Genomic DNA, 12,088 nt, shown 5'->3' with positions numbered 1-12,088 from the left:
ATGGCATCATGCATTTGTCAAAACGTATAGAATGCATAACACAGAGTAAAATGCTAATGAAAGTTATAGACTCTAGTTAATAGTCATGTATCTGTATTGGCATATAGGAGTTCCCTGGTGACGCAGCAGGCTAAAGATCTGGCATTGGCACTATAGTGGCTCAGGTCGCCAGTCTGGTGTGGGTTCAATCCCTAGCCTGGGAATGCTGCATGAGGCAGGTGAGGCCTCCCGCCCCCAACCAAAAAAGGAGTTCCTGTCATGGCTCAGTGGTTAACGAACCTGACTAGCATCCATGAGGGCTTGGGTTCAATCCCTGGCCTTGCTCAGTGGGTTAAGGATCTGGTGTTGCTGTGAGCTGTGGTGTAGGTCGCAGACGTGGTTCAGATCCCACATTGCTGTGGCTCTGGAGTAGGCTGGTGGCTACATCTCCAGTTCGACTCCTAGCCTGGGAACTTCCATATGCTGACGGTGCAGCCCTAAAAGAAAAAAAGACAACAACAACAAAAAAAGTGTATCAATTGTAACAAATGTACCAAACCATGTAAGGTGTTAATAGTATGGAAACTGTATACTTTCCTTTCAGTTTTTCTGGAAACTTAAAACTGCTCCTACGTAATATTTACTGGAGTTCCCCCTGTGGTGCAGTGGGTTAAGAATCCAACCAGAGGGGCTCCGGTTGCTGCAAAAGCATATGTTCTCTCCCTGATCTGGTGCAGTGGGGTAAAGGATCTAGTATTGCCACAGCTCCAGTGTAGGTCACGGCTGTGGCTTGGATTCAATCGTAGGCCCAAACATTTCAAAATGCCATGGATGCAGCCATAAAAAAGCAGAATTTACTAATAAAAAACCCCACTTTTCCTTTTTTTTATGACAGTAAAGTAGACATAACAAAATGGCTACAACATAGTTACTACCTACTTTCTGGTGTGTTTTTACTAATGACAAGACAATGATATTGAAAGTTAATTTTTTTTATTTAACAATTTAATTACATATATTTAAACTCTTCCACTTTTTAACTATGTTGAAGGTGAAACTATTTTGTTATGATACTGTAAGATGAACACACAAAAAAATGTTAAATAAATTATATGACATCCTTCTCATTCCTGAGGAATTTTTCATACCAAAGGGCAAATTAACTTATAATTTAACTTCCACTCTACCTATAACACAGTTTCCCCAAATGTGCTCTAATTATATGAACTGAAATAAATGCCACTGAAATAGGGTAAAGATTCTCTTCACAGACTCCATGATTTTAAAATCTGGCCTAGCATGCTGATAGGGGAAAACATGTTTTATTTTTCTCCTACTCTTTTGAGGTCTATAAAAAGGACTGGCAATATTAATACTTTTAAGTTTTAAAATAGTTTAGTGCTTGGCCTTTTGAGAAAACTTTGTTAATATAACTTTTTTTTTTTTTTTTTTTTTTTTTTTTGCTTTTTTGGGCTACGCCTGTGGCATATGGAAGTTCCTAGGTTAGGAGTCCAATTAGAGCTGCTGGCCTACGCCATAGCCACAGCCACAGCAGCATGGCATCTGAGCCATGTCTACGACCAATACCACAGCTCATGGCAATATGGGATCCTTAACCCACTGAGTGATGCCAGGGATTGAACCTGCATCCTCAAGGATACTAGTCAGGTTTGTAACCTGCTAAGTCACAACAGGAACGCCTCTGTTAGTATAACTTCTGTCATCAGTTAATATTTATTAAGTAATCTAACTTCAGGGATTTACACGGTAATACAGTTCTGTACCACTTGTGTCCTATACCCTGGGGAGAAGATACTAAACTTAACCAAGGAAACCAGTTTCTATATTGTAATTACTTTAAAAGGTTACCTGAATGATTTTGATTGGAAAGAAGAGATAATAAAGTACTTTAAGAAGGATTTTATGTTTTGGCCATGCCTGTGACAGTGAAATTCCTGTGCCAGAGATTAAATCTGTGCCACAGCAATAGCTAGAGCCACAGCAGTGACAACGCTGGGTCTAAGCAGGATTTTTTTTATATTTGCAGAGGATGTAAATTAAATGTTACAAATGTAACATTTAAAAACAAAAGCTTTGTGTATGCTAGAAGATGTTTTCCATAGTTTTTACCACTTAAAACTTTTTGCTTTTATTTAACGTGTAATGATATGAGTTTAAATTTTTGTTTCCCCAGGGGTAGAGGGCCCTTTTATTATTTATTTCGAATAATTTAAAAACTTTTGGCAGTTCCCGTCCTGGCGCAGCGGAAATGAATCCGACTGGGAACCATGAGGTTTTGAGTTCAGTCCCTGGCCTCTCTCAGTGGGTTAAGGATCCCGCTTTGCTGTGAGCTGTGGTGTATGTTGCAGACATGGCTCGGATCTGGCATTGCTGTGGCTCTGGTGTAGGCTGGCAGCTACAGCTCTGATTAGACCCCTAGCCTGGGAGCCTCCTTATGCTGTGGGTGCGGCCCTAAAAAGACAAAAAAAAAAAACAAAAAAAAAAAAAACCCAAAACCAAAAACAAAACTTTCAGCAAAGAGGAAAATTACTTTCTTTATATCCCATTTGTGAAAAATTTCTCAGTAGAATGTGTACTGGAAAGAAAGGAAGGGTAAGAAAGGAGTGGTTATGTTAAATTATTTTCTATTTGTTTGTGGAATGGCTGAAGTTATTAAATGTTGCTTAACTTCTTCCAATATTTATTTCTTATCTCTATAGTAGAAAATACAGAGTTTTTACAGCAAGCTGCTTTAGAAGAATATGGACCAGAACTTCATGTGGCTTTGAGGAGTCGAAGAGATGAATTACATTATTTAAGGAAACTTACTGAACTACTTTTCCCTTATATTTTGCCTCCTAAAGCAACAGACTGCAGGTATATATAGATTGGAAAATGTCATAGCAGTATTTACATATCATGCCATATGTATATTTCTATTCTTTTTTTTTTTTATGGTTGCACCTGAGGCATGTAGAATTTCCCTGGGCCAGGGATTGAATATGAGCTGTAGCTGTGACCCATGCTGCAGCTGTGGTCACACGAGATCCCTTACCCAACTGTGCCCAGCCAAGGAATGAACCTGTGCCTCCACAGTGATCCATGCCACTGCAGTTGGATTCTTGACTCACTTACCACAGCAAGAACTCCTATGTATTGCTATTCTTTTTTTTTTTTTTTTTTTTTTTTTTTTTGTCTTTTTTAGGGCTGCCCTGGCAGCATATGGAAGTTCCCAGGCTAGGGGTCGAATCAGAGCTGCAGCTGCCGGTCTACACCCCACAGCCAAAGCACTCCCAGATCCGAGCCTTGTCTTTGACTACACCATAGCTCACCGCAGCTCAGGTTCCTTAACCCACTGAACGAGGCCAGGGATTGAACCTTTGTCCTCATGGACACTAGTTGGGTTTGCTACTGCTGAGCCACAACAGGAACTTCGTGGGTTATTTTTAAAAATGAATAAATATATTTATTATTGAAGTATAGCTAGTTTACAATATATTAGCTTCAGGTGTACAACATAGTGATTCAGTTTTTTATAGATTATAGTCCATTAAAAGTTGTTACAAAATAATGACTGTATTTCCCTGTGCTGTGCAATATATTCAACCATGGCTTATTTTTAGTGATGCACTTTTTTTTTTTTGGCTGTGTCTGTGGCATGTGGATTCCCAGGCCAGGGATCAAAACCACACCACAGGAGTGACCTGAGCCACTGCAGTGATGATGTCAGGTCCTTAACCTGCTGAGCCACAAGAGAACTTTAGTGATGTACTTTAAACATTACTTTATTTAAAATGTTTAATTTTAAAAATTTTAATATTTTAAATGTTTTAATTAAATATTTTAAACAAATTGTTTTATATTAAAATATTTATAATAAAGTAATTACACTGTTACAAGTATTATTTTTACATATTTATTGTATTTAAATTTTAATATTCTGAGACCTTGTTTTCTAATGCTTACTCAAGTTCCTCCTGCTGAAGAAATGCTTTTTCCATCTTAAATAGTATTCTCTTTTAGCCAATTAAAGGCTTTAAGTGTGGTCTTTGAACCAGTAACATGAGCATTACTTGGGGGCTTGTTAGAGATGGCAGAATCTCAGGGCTCACCTCAGACCTATTGAATCATAGTCTACATGTTAACAAGATTTCCAGGTAAGGACTGATGTAAATCACTAAATATATACATTATTGTGCCTTTTCCAGATCCCTGACCTTACTTTTAAGAGAGATCCTCTCTGGTTCAGTGTTCCTTCCTTCTTTGGATTTCCTAGCTGATCCAGTAAGACGTAAAAAATTTTTTTTCTTTAGTTGTGATAAAATACATCTAAAATTTACCACCTTAAATATTTTTTTAAGTACAATTCAGTGGTATTAAGTACAGTCATATTGTTGAGCAACTATCACTGTTATCTATCTCCAGAACTCTTTATCTTCAAAACTGAAACTTCACCCATATAAACTAATTTTCTATTCTTCCTAGCCCCTGGTAACATTCCTTCCTAATTGTACTTTCTGTGAATTTGACTACTCTGAGTACCTCACCTTAGTGGGATGATGCAACATATGCTATATTTGGCTTATTTTATTTAGCGTAATGTCCTCAAGCTTCATCCATGTTGTAGCATATGTTAGAATTCTCTTTTCCAAGCTGAGTAATATTCCATTGTAGGTGTATATCACATTCTGTTTATTCATTCATCCATTGATAGATACTTGAGTTGCTTTTACTTTTGATCCAGTAAGATTTTGAAGAAATATAAATAATTTATAAATGCTTTAAATGCCAAAGTCAGAATAACTTTTCCCATTTTCACCTTTAAAGGTTGAGAACCCTGTATTACAGATTTTTTAAAAAAGTCCGTCTGTATTACATAAGTGCAGATGCTTTACCACTGCTCCATTTGTTTCTTCATTTTTCTAGAATCTTTCATGATATGATAAAAGCTTTGAGAATTCTGGGCAGAATACAATAATGGAATTGTCTTGATGTCTGTTTATTATTTTCCATTAGGATGTTGTGAATCATTTGCTTATCATCTTCATAGATGACAGTCCAGTGAGTATCATACATATTAGAAAATACTTCAGATTGCATTGAATTTTGATTCATATCTGTAAAACCAAATGACATGTTAATGACTTAATTAATTCTCTTTCTTTAAAGCCTGAAAAAGCAACTGAACCACCTTCCCCTTTGGTTCCATTCTTGCAGAAGTTTGCAGAACCTAGAAATAAAAAACCATCTGTAAGTATTTTCAGGAATAACATTAATTTTGATATAAGCAATTTTATCACGTATTTATATAACCTTAACTTATTCCTCCTCCTATATTGTATCAAGGTGCTGAAGTTAGAATTGAAGCAAATCCGAGAGCAACAAGATCTCTTATTTCGCTTTATGAACTTCCTGAAACAAGAAGGAGCGGTGCATGTGTTGCAGATTTGTCTGACTGTGGGTGAGGTTTACCTGTGTACTTTACTAAAGTCATTGTTAAAATTGTTCATTTATTTGAATATTTAGATCAGATCTGATGTTGTAGTTGTCATCTCTCATTGTACTAAGTTTCATTTACCAGATATTCTAAGAATACCTATAAATTGTCTCTCAAGTGTCCACTCCTTTCCACACTGGGATATAATCTGTAACTGACTTCAGCCAAATCCTATTAGCAGAAAAAACCTACTAAAAATTCAGAATAATGAAAATACATTAAAAACCCTTTCATTAGTGTTTTGTCACAGTTTTTGTTAGTATTATTTTGATTAAATAATAAAATAGAAAATGTTTTACTTTATGATTTCTATAGCATCTTTTTTTTTTTTTTTTTTTTTTTTTTTTTGTCTTTGTGCCTTTTCTAGGGCTGCTGCCGTGGCATTTGGAGGTTCCCAGGCTAGGGGTCCAATTAGAACTGTTGCTGCAGGCCTACACCACAGCCACAGCAATGCGGGATCCGAGCCGTGTCTGCAACCTACACCACAGCTTACAGCAACGCCAAATCCTCAACCCACTGAGCAAGGCCAGGGATTGAACTCGCAACTTCATGTTTCCTAGTCAGATTCGTCAACCACTGAGCCATGAAGGGAACTCCTCTATAACATCTTATATGATTGGACTTAGAGACACTGGTATGGACTATCTGTGAAAAAATTAATTTTTATGCACCTAATTTCTTTTTAAAATATACATTTAAAAAAATTGAGGTATAATTTGCACTATGAAACTCATGGAACTTAAATGTACATAGATTGATCAGTTTCAATAAATCTGCACATCTCTGTAACCTACACCTTTATTAAGATAAAGAACATTTCCATAACCCTAGGAAGTTCCATTAGGGCTCTTCCCAAAAGATCCACCCCTGCTTCCACTCCTGCCAGAGCACTCACTGGTCTCATTTCTCTTAGCACAGTTTTTTGCCTGAACAATTTCCTTATATGAATGGAATCTCATAGTATGTACTCTTCTGTGCCTGGCTTCATTGATTCAGGATAATACATTTTAAGATTGATTCGTGTTGTTGTATAGATGAGTAGTTTGCTCTTTTTTACTGCTAAGTAGTAGTCTTTTGTTTGAGGGTACCACACTTTCTTTTATTCATTCTCTTTGTAGGTGGATAATATCTGGACTGCTGTCACTTTTGGGCTATTATGAATTAAGTTACTGTGCATATTCTTGTACAGGGCTTTCTGTTGGGCATATATTTAATAACTGGAAGTAGAATTGGTGGGTCACAGAGTAGATACATGGTTAATTTTATAAGAAGCTGCCAAATTGTTTTCCAAAGTGATTGTACTGTTTTATTCCTCATGCAATGAGAGAGTGCCACATACTTACCAAAATTTGATAGTGTTTATCTTTTTAATTTTAGCCATTTTAGGTGGTGTATGGTGGTATCCTGTTGTGCTTTTAATTTGCATTTCTCTAATAACTAACGGAGTTGAACACTTTATCATGTGCTTATTGGATTTAAATGTCTTTCTGTGGAATTGTCTTTTGTCTATTTTTTATTGAATTGTTTTTCTTTTTGTCATTAAATTATAGTAGTTCTTTATATATTCTATATACATGTCTTTTTGTCATAGATATAGAATATATTATGAATATGAATTATGAAAAGTATTATGAATATTTTCTTCCAGATTATGTCTTGTCTTTTCATTTTCTAAGTAGTGTCTTTTGATGAACAGAACTGTTAAATTTTTTTTTGTCTTTTTTTTTTCTTTTCTTTTTTCTTTTTTTTTTTTTTTTTTTTTTGTCTTTTTTTTGTCTTTTGTTGTTGTTGTTGTTGTTGTTGTTGTTGCTATTTCTTGGGCCGCTCCCGCGGCATATGGAGGTTCCCAGGCTAGGGGTTGAATCGGAGCTGTAGCTGCCGGCCTACACCAGAGCCACAGCAACGCAGGATCCGAGCCGCGTCTGCAACCTACACCACAGCTCACGGCAACGCCGGATCGTTAACCCACTGAGCAAGGGCAGGGACCGAACCCGCAACCTCATGGTTCCTAGTCGGATTCGTTAACCACTGCGCCACGACGGGAACTCCAGAACTGTTAAATTTTGATGAGCTTTAGTGTATCCATTTTTTGTTTGTTTTTTAGGACTGCACTCATGGCATATGCAGGTTCCCAGGCTAGGGGTCTAATTGGAGCTATAGCTGCTGGCCTGCGCCCCAGCCACAGCAATGCCAGACCTGAGCCTACGCCACAGCTCATAGCAACGCTGGATCCTTAACCCTCTGAGCAAGGCTATGGATCGAACCTGCAGCCTCATGGTTCCTAGTTGGATTCGTTTCCACTGCACCATGATGGGAACTCCTAGTGTATTAATTTTTAATTTTATGGTTAGTGCTTTCTGAGACTTCCCTAATAAATCTTTGCCTATCCTAAGTCAAAGTGATATTTGCCTGTTTTTCTCTAGATGCATTGTAATATTATACCTTATATCCAGGTTTGTGATCTATTTTGAAATAATTTTTGAGTTGGTATTAGGTAGGGTGAAAGTTCCTTTTTCCCCCATGTGGATATTCACTTTTTCCAGTATTTTTGAGGAGACCTTTCCTTCCTATCTTGACAAAGCATTTGACTGTATATGCATGTGTCTATTTCTGGATTCTGTCCTTTTCCATTGATCTGTATGTCTGCTGTTTTTGGTCAATACCACAATCTTGATTACTTTGGCTATTAGTAAGTCTTGAAGTTAGGTGGTTTAAAGCCTCCCACTTCATTCTTTTTTAAGATTGTTTTAACTATTTTAGGTTCTTTGCACTTCCATATAAATTTTAGAATCATATTGCCAATGCCTCCTCCCTCCCTCAGCCTGCTTGATGTTTTGATTGGGGTTACATCGAACCTGTAGATCAACTTGGGGAGTAATGAGATTTTAACAGTGTTTAGGTTTCCAGTGCATGTACACAGTATATTTTTTTCATTTATTTCACCATTATTTAATTTCCATAAAAATGGTTTGTAGTTTTCAATGGGGCGTCTTTGTTTTTGGATTTATTTGCATGTGGCATTTAAAGTAATTTTTCGAATTGTTTGTTGCTAATATACAGAAATAGAATTAATTTCTTGCATATTGACTTTGTATTCTATGATGTTGCTAAATTTACTTGTTAGTTCTAGTAGCTTTTTTGTAGATTTCCTTAGGGTTTCTACATGCACAGTCATGACATTTGCAAATACATAGTTTTATTTTTTCCTTTGTAATGTTTGTATCTTTTATTTCTTTTTCTTGCCTATTATAATGGCTAATACCTTCACTACAATGCTATATTGAGGCGGTGAGACTGACATTCTTGCTTTAGGGGGAAATCGTTTAGTGTTATATCATTGTGTATAATATTAGTCTGGGTTTTTTTTTTTTTTTTTGGTGTGTTTGTTTTTATTTTGCAGATCCCCTTTATTAGATTGAGAATATTTCTTTCTGGCCATAATTGGCTGGCAGTTTTTATCATGAATGGACTGGATTTTTGAAATGCTTCTTGTCTGTCTTTTTCAGCAAGTTATTCCTAATGTTCTCTTATTATGGAACCTGTAGTGATGTCCCCTCTTTTTTTTTTTTTTTTTTTTTTTGTATTTTTCTAGGGCCGCACCCGCGGTAAATGGAGGTTCCCAGGCTAGGGGTCTAATCAGAGCTGTAGCCACCGGCCTACACCAGAGCCACAGCAACATGGGATCTGAGCCTTGTCTGCAGCCTACACCACAGCTCACGGCAATGCCAGATCCTTAGCCCACTGAGCGAGGCCAGGGATCGAACCTACAACCTCATGGTTCCTAGTCGGATTCGTTAACCACTAAGCCACGATGGGAACTCCGATGTCCCCTCTTTATTGGTAATTTGTATTTTCTTTTTTCTTAATCTATATTGATAGTGGTTTGTGAAATTTTGAAATATTTTTGATTTTCTAATTTTTAGCTTTCATCTTTTCAAATTTCTATTCTTTTGCTTACCTTGAGTTTAGTTCGCACCACTTTTAGTTTCTTAAGGTGAAAGCACTTAGGATTAATCTGTACGCATTTCTTCTTTCCTAATATAGGAACCTAAAACTATAAATTTCTCTCCATGAATTGATATAACTCAATTCTAGGGTTTTTGGTAATGTAGTGTTTTTTATAGTCATTCAGTTTGAAATGGTTTTAGATTTCCTCATGGCTTATTCTTTGACCCTTGGGTTATTTTGAAGTGTATTGTTAAATTTACAAAGACTTAGGGATTTTTGAGGTATCTTATGGTGATTGATTTCTAATTTAATACAGTTTTGATCAGACAGTATATTCTGTGTGATTTCAGTCCTTCGAAGTTTATTGAAACTTATTTTATGGCCTGTCCGCATAGTCTCCTCTATTGACTTTTTATTTATGTCTCCTCTTTTTTTTTTTTTTTTTTCTGGTGATTATTCAACAATCATGATTACCTTCATCATAATCTTTATTTAAGAATTTCTTACTGTTTTAGGAACAATATAAGAGCTTCAGTGTGCCTCAGTTTACCTCCTTCTTGCCTGTCATGCATGTTATCATGTAGTTTAACTAGACTATGAAACCCACAGTACATTGTTATTTCTTCCTTAAGTAATCAGCAGTCTACACACACACACACACACACACAAACATACACATACACATGCATGTACATTTTGGCATATTTGTTTTTCTGGTAGTCTTCCTTTTTTTCTGCGGAACCAGTTTCTGTTATCTTTGTCCCTCTGCTGAAATACAGCTTTTTTGCATTTCTTACAGTACTAATCTGCTGGAGGTAAATTCTTTTAGCTTTTGTCTGTCTGAAAAGATGTTTATTTTGTATTCATTTAAAAAGGATATTTTCACCAAATATAGGGTTTTAGGTTGATAGGTTTTTTCCTTTAGCATTTTAAGTCTTTATTCCACTGTTTCTTGAATAGTGCCATGGTTTCTAAAGAGAATTTAGCTTCCATTCTTATGTTTGTTCCCCTGTATGTCCCTTTTCTCCCTAATTGGTTGTTCAATTTCCTCTTTTATTTTTGGAGTTTTAGCAATTTGACTGTAATGTGTAGTTTTTTTTTATTTTCTTTTTATTTATTCTGCTTGGACTTTGCTAAGAGTCTTGGATATGTTGAGTTGGTGTCTTTCATCATTTTTGAAAATTCTTGGCTGTTATCCCTTCAAATATTCTGCCTTATTTTTTCTCTCTCTCTCTTTTTTTTTTAAGATCCCAATTATATGAATTTACTGTCATCCCAAAGATATTATATATTCTGTTCAAGTTTTTTCTTTATTTAAAAAACTCCTTTCTTTCTTCTCTGTGTTTTGGTTTGGATAATTAAGAATTAAGGGGTAAGCTCCATGTTATCTCTTATAATGAAGAAAAGGCAGTCAGTATTTCTTTCCTATTGTCTGTCATTTTAGAAAAAAAGATTAATCTGATCTCATCTGTAACCTCCATGATGGATAGAAATATTGTTTAAAAATATTGATTTGGACTTAAAAAAGCCTAGTTTTCACTGTTATTTAGTGAATCAGATTTCAAAATATTAAAGACCCTTGGTATAATAAATTAATTTTATGTTCTTTATAGAAAATTCTACAAATATCTTTACTAGTTTAAATTTTAGAAAATTTGTATGGCTATGCCAAGTTCTTACATATTTTATATTAGTATATAAAATATTTAATTGAGCTTCTCTTTCATCTGAATTCTATTCCCAATTCTTTTTAAAAAACTTAAAATGATGAGTAGATTGATGCTTTTAATATTGATTACAATTAGATTTGGAACATGAAGTTTTCATTGCATAGTTTTATTCATTGAAAATAATTCTTTTTTTTACTCTTTGTGAATTTGCTAGAGGAATTCAATGACAGGATTTTGCGGCCAGAGTTATCAAATGATGAAATGCTGTCTCTCCATGAGGAGTTGCAAAAGATTTATAAAACATATTGTTTGGATGAAAGTATTGACAAAATTCGATTTGATCCCTTCATTGTAGAAGAGATTCAAAAAAGTAAGTAAAAGATGATGATGAGAATGAATTTTTTAGCTCTTTTACTCTTTTCAGAGTTTTCTTATGTATTCTCTGCTTATTATTGCTACAGCTGTGTGAGATACACAGGCTGGCATTATCCTATTTTACTAACAAGATGAAAGCTTAAATGAAGAAACTTATTCACAATTCACATAACTAATACTTGCCAGAACTGGAGCTTGGTTGTTCTAATTCCTCATTCTAGTGTGATTTCTACACCTTAACAGTGGATTTTCTGCCAAATAGTTTTAGTATTGTTTGAATGTTCTTTCACTGTAATGAATTTTAAACTAGTATATAATGTATTTTTGCTTTTCATAAATAATTTCTACAATATAATTTTTTTAACAGTTGCTGAAGGTCCATATATAGATGTTGTGAAACTTCAAACTATGAGATGTCTTTTTGAAGCATATGAACATGTACTTTCTCTCTTGGAAAATGTGTTTACTCCTATGTTCTGCCACAGTGATGAAGTAAGTCAAAATATTAATCTTATTTCAAAATTTATTAATGACTTTGCTATCATTAGATGAATAATTCAGATAACAAACAGAAAAATAAAGCATAGCTAATTAAGAAAATGAATACAATTTTCCACTA

At 35.1% G+C, this 12,088-nt stretch overlaps 1 protein-coding gene across 1 annotated transcript in view; it reads left to right on the top strand.

Moving 5' to 3' along the window:
* The window catches only part of SNX14 (sorting nexin 14), an 86,560-nt gene that overhangs the window by 33,118 nt on the left and 41,354 nt on the right, over nt 1–12,088 (top strand). The window contains 7 exon segments of the mRNA XM_001927319.7: nt 2,700–2,856; nt 4,188–4,263; nt 4,996–5,040; nt 5,149–5,229; nt 5,326–5,440; nt 11,309–11,464; nt 11,837–11,961. Coding sequence (XP_001927354.4) covers nt 2,700–2,856; nt 4,188–4,263; nt 4,996–5,040; nt 5,149–5,229; nt 5,326–5,440; nt 11,309–11,464; nt 11,837–11,961 — 755 coding nt within the window.

The sequence above is a fragment of the Sus scrofa genome, chromosome 1, assembly GCF_000003025.6.
Source record: "Sus scrofa isolate TJ Tabasco breed Duroc chromosome 1, Sscrofa11.1, whole genome shotgun sequence".
NCBI lineage: Eukaryota > Metazoa > Chordata > Mammalia > Artiodactyla > Suidae > Sus > Sus scrofa.
This window is presented reverse-complemented; position numbering and strand designations above follow the sequence as displayed.